This window comes from Lepidothrix coronata, unplaced genomic scaffold, assembly GCF_001604755.1.
Source record: "Lepidothrix coronata isolate B3197 unplaced genomic scaffold, Lepidothrix_coronata-1.0 Scaffold33, whole genome shotgun sequence".
Taxonomy (NCBI): Eukaryota; Metazoa; Chordata; class Aves; order Passeriformes; family Pipridae; genus Lepidothrix; species Lepidothrix coronata.
Window position 1 is genome coordinate 4,777,930 of NW_016690213.1, and position 17,259 is coordinate 4,795,188.

The 17,259-nt window shown below is 38.7% G+C and overlaps 1 protein-coding gene across 7 annotated transcripts in view; it reads left to right on the forward strand.

The window, feature by feature from the left end:
- PPM1B (protein phosphatase, Mg2+/Mn2+ dependent 1B) overlaps nt 1-6,728 on the forward strand; it is a 61,617-nt gene extending 54,889 nt beyond the window's left edge. For 5 of the 7 annotated variants that reach the window (XM_017811648.1, XM_017811650.1, XM_017811646.1 and 2 more), the window contains one exon: nt 3,013-4,037. In XM_017811648.1, the coding sequence (XP_017667137.1) occupies nt 3,013-3,300 (288 nt within the window). In that variant the 3' untranslated portion in view covers nt 3,301-4,037. Of the gene's footprint in view, nt 1-3,012; nt 4,038-4,882 lie in introns of those variants that run through there. The other 2 variants (XM_017811652.1, XM_017811651.1) reach the window with 1 other exon arrangement.
- Nucleotides 6,729-17,259: the final 10,531 nt, after the last annotated feature.

Here is a 17,259-nt window from a genome sequence, read left to right on the forward strand (position 1 = left end):
ACAGCAGTATTCAGAGATCACTGGCATGTGGCTTTAGAGTATAGCAGTCCTAAGCTTTTCCTGCTAGGCATCTCAGAGTACAAGTATTTTGTAAATCAAGGGCTGGAGAGAGAGCCCTGCACTGGGGTCACAAAGAACAACTTTACCAGTGTTTGGGCAGAGGGACTTCTGCTATAAGTCTTGTGGTTTGTGTCTTTATAAATATGAGTGAAAGCACAGAAATCTCTTATGTATTGGGAACTGGTGCTTTCAGTTCTTTAAAGGGGATTTAAAAGGACTTATTCATAGCTAAATAATTGTTACCACTGTAATGTTACAATACCACTGAGCTGTTCTAATGTGTAAAAGCACTGCTTTTTCTCTATGGCTACTTCTTTGACCATTTTTATTTTTTGGTGTGCCCCTAAGACTAGGAGAATACTAACCAATTAGACTACTTTACTGTATATATGTATATATATCATTAAACACAAGGAACTGTGTTAAAATTACAGTGACTGTGTTAATAGTTCCAAGTGGTATTTGTTTAAAGCTGCCTTTGAGCATCTTGTTTGGAATCAATCATGTTTCTCTCTTGTTTTTACTAATAATATACTCTGGCACTTTGCTGAACCAAGTCATGTGTCATTAAGAGCTGCTACACATAATTTAAAAAATGTAAATGGACACAATTCTTACACTTTTCTTACAACATTGTAAATCCAGTCCTTAATACATGCTAGCTCTTTTTATACACATCATTTAGTAGAACAGAACTTGTGTAAAAATTGTGAATGCTCATGCTGAATGTAGCTAGCACAAATTTATTCTTGTTTTTATGGTCAATAACACTTAAGTTGAATTGGAACGCGAAGGAAGACAAATGCTACCTTGCACAATAACCAGAATTTTCAGGGACCTGTTCTAGCCACACATCATTAGAGAGAAATCTCTGTCTATGTAGTGTGTAATATATAGAGGAGGCAGTTTGTGTCCTACTGTTGTCTGTGGGGTTTCTTGTCTCTTAGCACTGAGGGACACAAGTGAAGCACAAAACAGCCTGCCATAGAATAGGGTGCAACGCAAAGCAGGATGTGAGCTTGAATATCAAACACTAACAGTACTGTTAATTCATCTCCTACTAGCATTTGAATTGTTTAGGAGTCTCAGGGCTGCTATTATGTTACTTATTGCTTTTACTCTTCAGTGTTGCATGGGAGCAAAATTATTCACTTCAGTCTGCCGAAGGAATTTTTAAAGATCTCGGTATTGTGAAATGTGGAAATTCAGTGTGTGTGTTTGTTAATGTCAACCTCAGAGCAAAACTGATGGAATAGATGAAATATAGAATTTAGATATGCTAAATTGAATTTTAAAAAATAAGAAGTCTTCAGCTATGCTGCCTTATTTAGTATTAGATAAATACGTAACTCGAGTTTTTTTCTTTGTCAAAATCTAAGAAACAGGATGCATCTATATCCTCATCTTGATGCCATGAGTTTTCACTGACTTTGTGCTCATAAGGCATTAAACGAGTCCCACTTCATACATTAAGACTGCCTCCTTTATCTTGCTTCTCCTCATTGGGGTCTTTAAGATTCTTGAATATTCTCTTGAATATTTTCATATTTGAATATGAAAATGCTAGTACATGGGAGTCAAAACATCTCAAACTGAGACCAGTAAACCACCTTGAAAGTATGTCTCTTATTTATGCAACAAATTAAACTTAGAGGGACAGCATTATATGCAGTGCTATTAATTTTTGTGGTAAAATTGTCCCCTTTTTAACTTGGACTGTGCTACTCAGTCTTGGGGCTTCTATTCCAGCAACATTACATACAGCATGCAAAGTCTTACTGACCCCAAAATATTTTCTTAATACTGCTATTAAGCTTGTAAATGAGTGACAGCAATACTTGTAGTTAGGAAGCTTTTGGGGACTACATGACAGTAAAATGAGGTCAGCATGAGAACAGGGCAGTTTGAATTGTGCCTCTAATGTCTTGGAAAATCTGCCAGCTTTCAGAGGTACAGTTCCATTTGTCTAGCTTGATGAGTTGCTAGATATTAATAATTTAAAATGTACTATTCCTTTAAAGCAAAAGTACTGCTTTAGCACTTGAAAGTGAAAATACCTAGTGTCAGTGTACTGTAACAGATGTGCAAGTCTATCACACAGAAACCAAAAAAAAACCCCAAAAAACCAACATTTTTTTCAATGGAAGGCTTGTAACCAAATAGGTCCTTTGCTGAGGAGACTTCCATTCCTTAACCAGTGCTCGCTTCTCAGATTTTGTGCTGTAGGTTCTTAGGTTTGACTTTAAATAACTGTTCTACATGCTAATTTTTCTAGGCAATACACAATCTGCCAAAGGTGTGTCTTATGTTGTTCAAATACCATCACTCCTGGTGCTAATGGGTAGCTGCTTGCTTTTTTCTGGCAGCATCATGCATGTGAAAAGCAGAGGTTGTTTACTAAAACACTGAGCGTTTATTTTGAACTAAACTGCTGTCAGTAGGGTTAACTATTCTCTCAGTTATTCACAGAACTATGTTGCTATTGGTTGTGCAGAAATTCATAGTTAAATATATTTGACCTGGTGGCTAAAGAAGCTTAAATTTTCAAAATTTTCCACTGACAAATGAATAAAGTTTTGGGGAGTATCAGCTATATTCATCAAAAGACATTTTGAATAAATATTGAGTTAATTGTGAGGAGATACCATGACTGGCTCACAATGAAGTGAAATTATTAAAAATGCTGGTTTAATAGTTATCGTTTCTTAAGTTGTGTTGTATCAAAAGATGAACATGAAATATATCATTCTAAGATGTATATTCCTAATGAGGTGTTTTATATTAAAATAGAGCAAAGGTGATGTTTTCTTAATGAAGAAAAAAAATGGGTTTGGTTGTGTGGGTTTTTGGTTTTGTTTTGGTTTGGGTTTTTTTTTTTTTTTTTTTCATGTCGTTAGAAAACATTCCAGTTTAACTACATGATTTTTTTGGGGTCTTGAATCTTAACAAAAGGACCCCGGCGCGGCCGAGGAAGGCGGAACGCAGGGCAAGTTGGTGGAGGCGCTGAGGCAGATGAGAATTAATCATAGGGGGAACTACCGCCACCTGCTGGAGGAGATGCTCAGTAGTTTCAGGCTGGCGCAGGGGCTCGGGCCGGAGAGCTCGGCAGAGCCCGCCCCGCCCCGGCCGGACACCCGCACCGCCCCCGCGGACCGGGACCGGGACCGGGACCGCCCGCCGGCAGCGCAGCGCCCGGACGAAGATGCGGGGAGCGATGAGATGAGCGATAAACAGACATAAGCTGTTACGTAGAGGATTTAAGGCTTCGCTTCACTTGGCGTGTTTTCCTTTGTTTGTATCTCGACATTTGTCGCATCTATCCTAGAAGACTGTTCGGTTTTACTTTAGTTATTTGTACAGATTGTTTATACAGAGCACTTATTTCCTTAGAAGTTCAACGGCTGTGGTATATATAGTAATTGCATCTTATGTTGTGTAGCAAGCAGTTAACTTGCTATTTGAGATTTTGGTTTTGGTTTTGGTTTTTTTTTAATCCTGTGACACCAACAACAGGAATCTAACATGATAGTGCAAAAATAAATTTTAATTTTTTTTCTTTTAAATACATTTTTAAATATTTTTGATGGTATATGTTTGTTCATTGTAAAGCAATTCACATCTTAGTTGTATCTTTCGTGCAATTTAATTGAATTATACAAATTCTTTAGTCTTTTTTTCCCCCAGCATCATATACTGCATGTTTGTGTTTGAATTGTGTAGTTTCTCTTACGACTTAAATTACAAAAGTGATTACATTTTAGGTTGTCACTTATGTGTTTGATTTTTTTTTTCCCCCAATATAGATTGTATCCACTGTTCATCGTAAATACCAATTTTTCTAGACAATTGTGTTATTAAATCCCAGGTTGTAGCACAACATATATCCAGAAATGAAAATGTACTTAGATTTAGTACCTAGTGTCGAGTTATAATAATTTGTGTTCAAGCGAAAATAAAGCATATGCTGTGGAATAATATCTGTATGCATATTGACTCTTTTAAGCAATAATAAACTTTCTTTGAAGTGTTATCACTCTGACACGACTTGAAACTTTTCCTAGCTTCTCACATTAACTCATGACATTCATTAGTTTCTACAAATCTTTGAGTAGTTTTTGGTTTGGATCATTCGTCATAATCCTCTATCTGGGCAACATTTCTCGGGTTCAAGTTACACATCAGCCATATAAATGAATACACTATTCTACTAAAGCTTGCCTTCCACCAACTCTGTTTCTTGGTTTTTGGGGTGCGACACATATACGGACATGCATTTTGGTAGACCAGTGATAACACTGGGAATTTGCAGTGGTGGTAACTCACTTGCTAATAAGTGAAATCTGGAATTCTTGTGTCAATGGTCAGTTCATAATATATAACATTATCACAAAAATATAGTTGTTCGAAGTAGGTACGGATTTCACCGCCTTAATGAAAATGAGCCTGTGGGAATTTGCTGCAGACCAGGAGTACCTGAAGAGCTGAGCTCCTTAGTATTTTCTAGAAGTTTTTTTTTGTTTTGTAGTTCACAGAGGTAGTATGTATTGATAGTTGTGATTTAGTACAATTTTAGATAAATCTTGGGTTTTAAGTCTTTTTGCTATAATAGCTTTAGTGGATTCATGTTTTATAAAATTAAGTTCCCTCATGATGTTGACGAACAGCAAATATTTGTGCGTGGAAGCGACAGGTATTGGAAACAAGGAAAATATTGTCTGTCTTACACTAGTGTTCTTAATTATGCCACTGAAATCCAAAGTGCAAGAAAATGTTTTCGTTTGTATTGGTGAGTAGTAATATTTCTCCTCTTCTTTTCCTGTAGGGTGCTGGAGATCTAGAAGATCCGTGGTAGCCTTACAAATCTACTAAAATGCTTTTGATTCTGAAAGGGGGAAAAAAACTTTTAAATCTGATTTCTTCAATACAAGGGAAAAATTCTGGTGGATTTCCAACATTTTGTGAAATGGGCAGAAAGATATTAGAATTTTCCATCATTTGTTCATTTTTGTGTTTTCTGATATTGCCACTCTTAGCATTGCCTGTACTACAGTATTTTTACCAGCCTCAGGCGTACTGATTACATCTGTAATGAACTTTGACCCTAAAAAGGAAGGAAGGAAGGAGTCTCTCTGCAGACCAGTGTATGTACCTGAGGTGCATGGGATTGTAGGTGTACTCTGAAGATACACTTTGGCCAAATGAAACGTGCAACACACAAGCGTGAGAGAGTACAAGTAATTGAGACGTTACTTATTTCACTTTACCGAGTTGGAAGGCTTTGCAGCTCTGTGGCTTGGAAGTAATTTTAATTGGGCAATACGCTATCAGATGTGTATTTTATTTCCTTTTTTTTTTTTTTTTTAATTTTCCAATTTTACCTGTATTACCAGGCCGTTGGGTTTCCCTGCGGTGTCCAAATTGTGATACATTGCCTACTGCTTGCTTGAAGATAAGTGTATTTGGCAATAATATATGAAGATTCTAGGCATCTAAAACCAGTAAGAATTTTACGCATGTGTACAACACACCCTTAAACTCTTGCTAGAGAAAATCTTTTAAAAAACCAAACTGGTGAATTTATAGTTAGTAGTGACTTGCTTTGACATCTCTCACAGCTGCAGGTTTTTTTAAAAATGCTGAAAATTTGCCTTTATTATAATGTAAATTGTGATTATTTTTTTGTTCTGTATGTGGTTTTCTATAGTTTTTTTGATTTTTTTTCAGCTTAAGATACAGAAGTCTTGTGTAATATGGGTATAATTTTTAATTGTTTGCATTATTTTCAAAGTTCAAATTATCACTTTGAGATTACTATAAATACACTTAAAATTATCTATTTTAAATTAAGAAAATATTAGAGATATTTTCATGGGTTCGATGACCTTTCATTTTATAAGCAATGGGCATGGTACAGAGTGGCTGTCATGTAAGGTACTTGAAGATTCTTAGTTTAATTCTATTTTTGCAATAACCTTGACTTTTTTTCTGACTTCTTTGAGTTGTGCATGTAATGAGTCCAGTAAATGCTGAAAATGGGGAAGAGTAAAGTATTTATCTAAAATAAAAGCTATTGGGGAGGGGAAACAATGAATGTATCCATCTGTACATGATTTACATGCTGTGGATGCCTTGTAAACATTTTCCTATTTGTTTAAACTGTGTTTCAGCGAGGATGTAATTGCCCTTGTGTGTAGTTTTAAGCTAATGACAGTCATCAACTGGTTTTGTGTGAAATGAAATTCATGGTATTTTTCTGTAACTTTATCCCCATGGTGAGTCTGTAAAAACCACACGCTCTTTCATACTGGTGCCGAAGGCCAGCTTTCCCAGTCATTTTGATTCACTGTGTATCTGATTTTTTTTTTTTTTTTTTTGGTCTAGAGAGGATTATTGCCACAATATATTTTATTTATTCATTAGATTTTAGCCTTGTAAGTTAAAGTGTTTTAAATGATGATGTTAACAGGTATTTGTCCCTTTACTGGTTTTTTTGGGGTTGTTAAAAGATAGGGAATGAAGAATGCAAAATGGTTTATTGTTCAGACTGTCCGCTCTGGTCCAACCCTGTACTGATAGTACCTTCCCAGTATGATATTGTGATGTTTCATACAATACAGTGAACATAACCAACTTGTTATCTTCAATAAAGGATTGCTAAAACAGTGTGACATGTTTTCTATTTTCTTGACAACGACTTACTAAGAAGATGCAAGTGTTCCATATAAAAAGATAACCCAGTAGGATTTATGGGGTGTCTCTTAGTTGATGGATTTGTGTTTGTTCTGTAGCAAACGTGATCCCTTGTTACAGTAAGGCAGAAGTCTCAAAGTAGGCTTCTCTGTGGGAGACAGAAGAGTGCAAACAACATTTAGTGTTCCTAGGACAAGTCTGTCCCAAGTTCAGCTGGAATGAGTCTTGGTCTGGCTACAGGAGAGCATTCATTTAAAGTCTAAAAATTCAGATTACACATGACTTTTTAGTTGATTCATTTCTTGAAGTTTCTTAAAAATATAGGGTTAGATCTATAAAGTTACACTATCGTGCAGTGTTTTCGATAGAAATTTTTCTGATGTTAATGCTCTCGTTTTAGAACTTTTACTGATTTTTTTTTTTTCCCACTTACTACTGAAGTAATTGAGCTGAGTGGAAAAGGAGAATGAAATAATCTATGATGTTGATACTTGCAGGGTAACAACGTGCTTGAACAGTGTTACTGTAGATTTGATGTCTTTTTGAACTACCTGTAGATTTTTGAGTCTATAAATCTGTAATTTCTTTGAGCTTTTTTGTTGGATCTGCTTGTACAGCATAATCCCTGCATGCTTTCCTCATGAGCTGAAAGTTTAATGCCTTATTCCACTGAAGAGAGTTCTTGTACTCCATAGCCTCCAATCCTATGAACTTTTATTTGTTTAGATTTTTTGCATTATGTGGATAGTCTCCCTGTAAAAGGGTTTATGCTTTCATTGTATAGAAGTGTATAGAAGTACAGGTTTTTCAGAGTGAAGGACCGTAGCTTGCACAGCTACATCAAAATGTAAATCCAGACAGCTTCTTTTCCTCTAAATTAACACTACTTGCCATTCATGCATCCACTTGGTTACGATTTCTAACCATGTTTGTAGTTTAATCAAAATACTGTGCAGATTTCAGCAGCCTGGAAAAAAGAAAACTGTCCTTTTTGACTTTCTGTTCTTAGTATGAGAAGTCTAAATGTTTGATAAAATTTGTTCGTGTATTTGCCATAACTTGTCAATTTTAACCTTTGTTTTAAAATTATGTTGTGTTAATTATGTTGCCACCCGATAACTAATGTAAAGATACTTCTGTAGAAAGCTGAGAGTGGTTAGTACCTTTTCCACCTCGGGTCTTTCTGATGTGTAAAATTCAGCTTGACTTCATTTTTATGACTTCTCCTGTAACAGAGACAAAGTAATCCGTCAGTTCTCAAAACTGCTCTCTGATAATCTTGAGTAAAATAAAGATCTGTTTTAACTGCCCTCATTAACATGTTAAATGGAATAGGGAATAACAAAACAGATGCAAATGTAAGTGGTGTCACTGACCTTCTCTGGAATCTCCTGTGAGAGGTAGTTAACTACTCTGAAGGTCTCCTCTTACTAGGCTGGATCTTCATGTGGTTATTTGAGCCTGCATGCAAACCTTTGCAAGACTTGGCCAAAATATTGATACCTTTCATGGGCCTTTTGTGACTCTGATGCTGATGTGGGGGGAGTAAAAAAAAAAAAACCACAAACCAAAATACAAAAGCAAGAAGAGAAGAACAAAATCACAAAACCAAACAAACTACACTTGAAATTGTTGTCAGTTCTTTTAACGCATCCCAGGTGAGCTATTAGTGGCTAGGTAGGTTCTTAATATGTATAAAGTGGAGTTCAGTTAGCCTCTCAGCTTTTGTACTCTGTCAGCCACAATCACTAGCTTAAATCTTAAAAAGTAAAGTTAGCCCCAGAAAACCAGTCATTTTTCTTTAGCACTTTATAGGTTCATAGTGAAAATCAGAGTCAATAGGAACTTGAGATTAGTTACAGCATTGAACTGAACTGTAGTGGGCAATTTTTACCTCTGGAAGATGAAGCAAAAAGCAGTGCTGCCGAAGATTAGGTATCAGGTCTATACTGGCAAAAAGAAAAAACAACCCACAGTGCTAAGATTTTAATCTATCGACTAATTTGGGTTTTGTTGAGCTAAAAAGCAAATTTTAGATTTAAGGATTGTCTACTGAAGGCATGTTGCTTTTGATTCTTTATAGTTCTTTTTTAGCTCTAAAATGAAAATGAAGTCAGAGGAAGGTAGCTGCACCCGTGCAGGTAAGCAACTGCATAGGATGCTCCCAGAGATGAAGGCAGTTTGACAAAACCACAGGAAAGTACCCAAAGTCACTGAATTTACACAGACTAATCCAGGTAAGTATGCAGCTCATGCAGTTGAAGCTCCACCTGCGTTCTCGTGTCTTTGTAACGTGTTTCTCTGTGTGCCAATCTGAACTTGTCCTGCTTGTGTTTGTTCGGACTGTTACTGTACAGACCTGACTTAGCTATGCGTGGCTCATACCTCTCATATTCTTACCTGGCTGTTTCTCTGGTGATCAAACGATGAGCAGCCTTCGCATGTTAGCAAGACTGGGCCTCCTGTTTGTGTTCAGCTCACTGCTTGTGGTCACCTGTTGTTTCCATCATTCACTCCGTTACACACTTAATCAGTGCCGCTGTGCTTTGCTCTTCCTACATCTGAAAGGTCGTGTTCTCCCAAAGACCTTATTTTAGTTTCTTCAGAAATCGTAAAGCTCACCTTTGCTGTAATGCCTGGATTTAATGCCTGGAGATCTTCCTTCTCCATTGATGAGTAACTTCCTGCTTCTGCCCTTGGCTGTCCTTATTTGTTTATGTGCAGCTTGACGGGGAATTTCCAACAGAAAAACTCTTTGTTGTGCTGATACTGCGATTAGTGACTGTAAATTAACGTCAACTAATGATTGCATCAGCACCGGCTTTTAAAACTTAACAAAGACTGATAAGGGTTCAGGTCACGGGGATGGGCTGATAGGAGAGAAAAAAATGGACGTTCGCCATCAGCTTGGTAATCTTTGTCTGAAAGCAGTTGTCCTTCCTAGTAAAGGAAGAAAAACACTGTGTAGTAGGATGATACATTCTGAAGACTTATGGCAATTAATTGAAACAGTCTTGTTCGAAATAATTTTTCCTGTTGTGTCAAGTCTGTTTAAGAAATTACTTTTACCCTGGTTTTCTGCTTTCTCGGACTTTTTAGAATTTAAGGTGAGTTGTGGGAAAGTTGAGTCTATGGTATAATAGCGTTTTGTGTGGTAAGGACACTGCCATTGACCTTTAAAAAGCTGGAAAGAATGAAATTCATGAGTCCTCTGATGACAATCTTGAAAGTTTGTCAGATCTGTAAACACAGAGGTACTGCTTTTATCACTTTGAAATAGCTGCAAAGCTTAAGTGAAAGAAATTGGACAGAAATTCGTAATGAAATTTCTGTCTTATGAATGAAAATTCTGTCTTGTGAGATAAAACACTACTTTCAGGAGTTAAGTATCCAGAACTTAGAAAGGGTACCCGAAAACGTTTGTGTATGTTATGTTGTTTGCAGGAGTATTACTTTTTTCCTTGAAAAATCTGAATTGTCTTTTTAAAAAATGTGCTAAAAGAGCTGTGGTGAAAATGCACCTCTCTACACTGATGTATTTACCTACTTCTTTGGGAGGTGAACATTAAACGTAATTTACCAAATACTCTACATTCAGAAGTTAGTTGGAAACACTGAAGTAAATGCATTTTAACTGTGAGGTAAGATACATGTTAAAGTCTGGTTGCATTAATGAAAATATATTTCCCATTATTTTTACAAGGAAACTTCTTAATGCCATCCCTGTCAAATTCATTCTTTGTCTTGTTTGGCAGGTTACTCACATGCAAAATGGTGGATGTCTGCTTAATCTTGGACAAATAATTTACAGTACTTAATTTGTTGTTCTTAGGAGAAACTGGATAATGCACTCTGAGGTTTATTTTTTTTGAATCTTTTATCCATCTTTATAAACATATCTAAGTTTAATTGTGCATTAAGGATTTTGGCCTGGATATGTAAAGCAGATGTGTTTTTCTAGTATATTTAAAATAATCATATTTCACCTTTGGGAGCAAAGAATGTATGAAATCAAACCAAAATACTTTTTGTGGCTCCAATAAATCTGCATTAATTTGGAAGGATGTCGTCGTAGGAAATACTCTGCTAACACAAACAACGTGTGACGTGTTTGGAAGTGTGGTGCTTTACAAGAACTTCTTAGTCTCTGCTTTTAGGTAGTATTTTTTGCATTATGCTGGCTGTGAAATTTTAAAATGGTGAAATATATTTTACATTCATCCCTTCAGTCCTACTTGTCCTTACCTTAAAAACATGTAACAAGTTCCATGCTACTGTTTCAGAGATTAGTTATTGCATTTCACTTCCCACTCAATTTTTTAAAGAGGAAAACAGAGAGATCCAAGTGTGTGACTGATTGCAGCAATTTTTTACGTGTGGTTTCTATATTTCAAGCGCTGTTTCTCTGAACTTAAAAAAAAAAACAAAAAAACACAAAGTTATATCTTGTAGATGTAACTTCTCATATGATCCTAGTAGCCCTTATGCTTTGAAGTGAATTAGATAAAAGCTTTTGGATTGTCTTCAATTTCAGTCTTTGTATGTTCATGTGAATGTGAAATTTAAGTTCTGCTACTTATATCTGCAATGAATGGTATGTGTATCTTTGGAAATGATTTCTTATAGCTGTGGAGTGTTTACCTGATGCACAGGTCTAGTCTGTGCTGGCCACAGCACCTCTTCCTTGAATGCATCACCTTGCATGTGCCAGCTGTTGTTTCGCAGCTACATCCTTCCACTCGAGTTGGAGAACTGGGTTTTTGTTGGTTTGGGGGCTTTTTAATAAAATATATACTTCCAGTTCTTTGTTTTTTACTCCCAGTGTTCACACTGATTTTTTTTGCACACTCACTTGCATTCCTGTTACTGGACTGTTATGGTCTGATGTGGAATCAATGAACTGTTGGTCCCAAGCAGCCATTGCAAAAACCTTAGGATGCAATTCAATGCTAGCGAGTGAAGCTTTCTGTACAAAGACTAGAGATTTTTGATATGAACTGAGGTCTTTTGGCAGGAAATTATTTCACAGGAGCACAACCTGAGTAGGCTTGATCATGAAATGCCTGTCACCAATTTGGTATATGTGAAAAAGCAAATTATGTGCAGGAAAGCCTATCTGGATGCACCTAGAGAGACGTGGAAAGGAGTAAATTCATACGGAGCACCATATATAGCTGTGATAGTATGTGTGTAATTCCTGCAGGTGGGGAAGCAGGCACTGTGAAAAGCAGCACAGCTTGTATAGTATGGCAATAGCAGTGCTCACGCAGTGACAGCTGTGCAGAACACAGTATTCCCTGCCTGACTGCCCCTTCCTATAAGCCCTTTCATCCTTGCACGTGATGAAATGCTTTGTGCTCAACAGACCAAAACTTGCTCCTTGATTACTACTGAGTGAATGTAAATTTTTGTCAGAAATAAGCCCCATCAAGGATAGATGTAGTTTGTGGGGTGCTGCCTTTTGATAACCCAAAGGATGGATGAGGTGGTGATGCAGTGTGATGCCATTTTATGTTCTTGAGCTTCAGCTTGGCTTCTTGTTGGGCTGCCTGGCTCTGCTGTCTGTATTGAGAATCTCCCATTTCAGGGATGTTTCAGTAACGCAAAGTCACTCTTGAGTTTATAACCATCAAAACTTCAGCAACAGTCTGACAGGGTTCAGTACTATGCTGAACATTCTCAGTTCGCACAAGGGTAAAATCGAAGTCTGTGTCTCTTGCTGGGAAAAGTTTCAAGGAGTAGGCTGGAAAAGAAAATCCTTTGAAGTTGTCATCTCCTAGGACAGAAATGTAATGGATGAGTGCTGTAAAGGGAAGAGGGTAAGCTGAGAAGGGTGCAGTTATGCGAGTGAGCTTCCTCCTGGAGAGGTAACAAACCTGGAGTTTAGGTAAGATTTTCTACGGGTTTGTGACAGTGTTTGACCCTCTGCAGGGGAGGGCATCTGGAAGGAGTCAACACTGCGTGCTGTTGTTCTTGCAGCTACGATAACAGCAAGAATTAATTAATTAATTAAAATTGTTTTCATTAAAAATAGTGGGAGAAGCCAGCCATGGTGATCAGCCGTGGGGGGCAGGGGCCAAGCAGTAGCTAATTACAGCATTTATAATGACATTAACCTTTAATCGCATAGTCCACTAGTGGACTAAGAGCACTAAAAAAAGTAACAACCCCCCCATCAAACCATGTAACAGTGTCCTATGCAATTGCATTTTGCCACCCCAGGACTTCAGGCTGGTGGCAGAAACTTCAGACATGCTCATGGATTCCCAGGGTAAAAGATACTGTGTCAGAAACTTGTTCCTGGAGACCATCTCTCTCTTGACAGCTGCCCTCTGGGTCAAGAGAGGACTTTCTTAGTGCTGAGTGAAAGGCAACGTTAAAGGTCAGATTATCCTCTAGTCTTGTGGGGGCCGCTGAGGAAAAACCGACAAGCGTCCTGTCTGCCTTTTTCCATAGGTGTAAAGCTGGCCCTGATTCTGGAAATAATGAGGTTATATTTAGCAGTAAAGTGCATTATGTCAGACCAGTTCCAGTGGCAACAAACCTTTTAATGAAAAAGCGTTAAGCAAGAGAACTTTTTAACAATAAACGTCTTCCTACACTTAGCACATTAGGGTGCATAATCACCCCTCTGCATGGTCTTTGGCATAATATGTATGGTATTGAGTAACTGGCAAGCTACTTGGCATTTGTAGAGCATCAAACAGTAGATGCTAAGTCAGTCAGTGCATCTAAATAATTATATATAAGAAATACTTGAGGAAATTAACCCCTCCATCTTATAGAAATAACCATGGCAATCTGTGTGGAGATAGCAGCTATTACTGCCCACATACCGATTGGTTTTGTTTCCCTACCTAACCCTGAGGTAAACAGAGTAACTGGCAGAGAATATGAAGTGTTTTCTTTACTCCTTAATGCTTTTCAGTGGATTCTGCTAACGCAGTTGCATTGGCTAGTTGCTCCTGCTAAACTATAAAATTGCTCAGGAGGGGAACCATTTGAGAATTGCTTGAGAGCAAGCCAGAAACATAATGCCTGCATACATAAAATATATTTTAAAAGGAAAAAGTTAAGGCTCAGTGGGAATTGTTGGTGATCTGCCTCTCTTAAGATGAAGTTTACAGTTTTCCTTTATCAAATAATTTTAAGGCAAGCAACTCCTCAGGTTTAGAAGAAGAAAAAGAAAGGTCTGTAATAACAACAAAATACCTGTGTGGTTTTATTTTTAGTCTATGAGGAGAAACATATAGAGGACAATACCAGATTCTTGGGTTTGTTCTCCTATTTTAAGCTCCTTGGCTATATATTTACTGCAGGTTTTCTAGAAGAATTTTTAGTATTCAAGGTCCAGATTTCTATCCTAGGTGTACCTGTGCTCCGCTGGTACCTGCTTGTGCTTCTGCTCTTCTTATGTAGCAACGTGGAGTTGATCTGAAATACGACTGAAGTCTGACTGTAAGCCCGGTCAGTCCAACTCTTAAAAACTCTCATGTTCACCAAGACTGCCACTTGGTCGTTTCCAGGGTGGTTTATGTTCTGTTTTAACCTTACAGTGATTGTGTCAGTGTATCTTATCCATGGCCTCCCCCTCCTGCGTGCTGCATTTATCTACCACAGCAGTATAATCCTCCTCTTTTCAGCCGGGCGCTTGACAATTAAGACACGATCTCTCCTACTTAAGGTATAAATAAGCCTTTAATATTACTTGAGGATTACATTAGGACAAGAGGGGCTCTTTTGAAGGCATGGCTTTCACACAGCGGGATTCTCAGAGCAGGCATTGGCCCTTATGCTCCTACAAGATGTTCAAATAAGGGGAAAGTAATGGTTTCCAGACTGTGCATACGGAGAGCAGTGGCAGCTTCTGACTACTGAAATACTAAACTGGCCTCTATCAGTTGTAAAACACATGCAGGGGAAGGGTAATCTCCCTCTATCTTTAGATCAAGCGAACAGGGTCTGTGCAGGCAATTGTCATCACAGAGTTTACTGGCTTAAAGAAAAGTAGTGAGGGGGGAGTTGGAATACTCACTTGCAACCAGACTTTCAATAGTGTTTTGTGTAATGGTGATGTAGTACTTTGGTGAACTGGGGTTAGGTCCCTGATCCTCTGCAGATTTCATGCATGACTCGGGATAAGCTGTTCATGGAATTTAAACCCTCTCCCTATCTCTGATTCCAGCAGTGTTGGTGGGTGTGAAACTTAACTGCCTTCTACTCCCAGAAGTGAAATGATAGGACTGTGTGATTACTTGACTTTCTCTGAGGGACAGATGAGAAGGTACTAAAAGAAATGTTGGGACCTGAAGGCTGTGATTTGACTGGAGTGTTGTTCAGTCGAGTTATTGGGCTTTGTGTCCTGGCCACTCTCCCTGCCTGCTGCCCTCCTCCTCTTCTCTGTGCATGTCCGGCTGAAGCATTGGTGTGGTCTTCTGGGGGTAGAACTTTCTGAAGAATAAAATTTTTTTTAGCCAAATCTGTTTCCCAGTCTGGCTCACTTTGCATACTTCACCTGGCATGAGGCAAGAGGCAATGCAAGGCCAGACCAAGTGGTCAAGAGTTGATTAAATTAGCACTAAATGCTGGTGAATTAGACACAAAACTATAGCTTTGGTCACAGTCATGTAGCATTGCCTATTGAGCAGCTATTCGTCATACTGAGTTACATGTCTGTGTCCCAGTGATGTCCCAGAGATGCTTTCTGGGACTTCCAGAAGTGCTGAACTGTGTCTAAAGTATGTAAATGTTCTGACACCCACCTTATGTCATTGTATGCCCATGCTGCAAAATGGTAAAATGTCAGGGTCCTCATTTGGCCTGTATTCTTCAGAAGAGATGCTCACCATGGCTTGTGGCAGGTTTTGTTTGGTGCAGTCAAAACTTGAGAGCATGATGGGGTGCTGTGAATGCGTTCTCAGACGTTCCTGGTCCTGGCACCAAGCCCTCTCTGCACCTGACCATCCTGAGTCTCATTGGCTCGGCTGACCAATCCATCTGTGGCAGGCAGCTGCATTTTAGTCACACTTTGCTCTTGCCTCTGACATGCTTAGGTGCTTGAAGGAGTTTTTAGGTAGTGCGGGAAGCTATGGGCATGTTTAAACTTCTGAGTTTGGGGGGGAAAAAACAAGATGGGGAGTACTATGTCTTGAGGTGTATGTGATGGAAGCTAAAAAAAATTCTGCATTTACACATTTCCTATTTTAATTGAAAGTTAAGTCATTGGAATGAAACAATTGAAATGGGGTGTGGAGTGGTTGGCATTGTACTGAATACAAGTTTATGCCCCGAGTGTACCGTGTTTGCCTGGAAACTTTAACAACTTACTCGTGTGATGAAGCTGAGACTGTAGAGTCATTAGATGGAAGTGAGACTGTTTCAAATAATTTCCCACTTCTGAATTTCCTGGCAATACAGAATTACAGAAACTACTGCCGTTATCTCAGATGCTCTGGCACCTGCCTGACACTGGACAGGCTGAGGTTGCTGCCAGGCACTGCTGTGAGGAAGGGAAAGAAAAGGATTAAATCTGTCAGCATAAAACACCTCTTCTTAGCTCAGCTACTGAAGAGATAACATATTGGACTCATTCAGATATTACGTGCTGGAATTTTTATGGTCCTTAGTTTATGAACTACTTTAATGGTCTGAGGCAAACCAAATAAACACTTTGCTTTAGTCAGCACCCAACCTTTTCTCCCTACAGTTGCCCATGAGAGTTTCCCTGGAACCCTGACCCTTTGGTTGTGGGCAGGTGTTTACTTTTACAGGTGATAAGGCAGCTCCTTGGCAAATACCTATTGCTTTGTGTGTCCTTTGTTATGGCAGGCAGGGGGCACTGGCTGGATGCAATCTCTTGACAAAAGCAGGCTCGCTGGCTTCAGGGCAGCTGGGGCTTGGAGCATACAGATATGTACACATGTGCATGTTGTGTAGACTTTGGGCAATGCTTTTTCCTGCCTAGGGTAGTAAAAAGGGGAGAAGGAGGGAGAAGGTTCCTTTTAACTTTTTATTTTTTTTTTAATGGTGGAGGGGGATGCATTTGAATAGAGGGCTGTGCGGTTTTCTTTTAGGTTTTGCTTGTGCCAGTGCAGAGCTGTCCTGTCTTGACCCGGGGCTAGCTCTGGGTTTAGCAATCCCTCTCACGTCTCATGCTGCGAATCCCAGGATCGGTATGTGCCTTAGCAGTTGTTAGTGCTTAAGAGTTGTGGGTGGGCTGGGTTGGGTTATTTTGTTTTTCTAAGCTGAGAAAAAGAAGCACAACCAGCCCTTGTATCTTTTCTTAGTTTGTATTTTTGCTTTTGGGCCAGTAGTTGTCAACACCTCATTCTCTTGCTGTCTGTGTTTGAATTACCCATATTCAGACTGCTTTAGGTGGGGGAGACTGTGGCCTGTCTGGAAAGGTCTTTTACTGGTAAAATCCAAATTTCCACCCCCCCACCCCCGATGTCAAAGGGAAAAGAAGTTTTGTGTACTGGAGAGAGCAACAGTAAACATAACTGCTCAGCT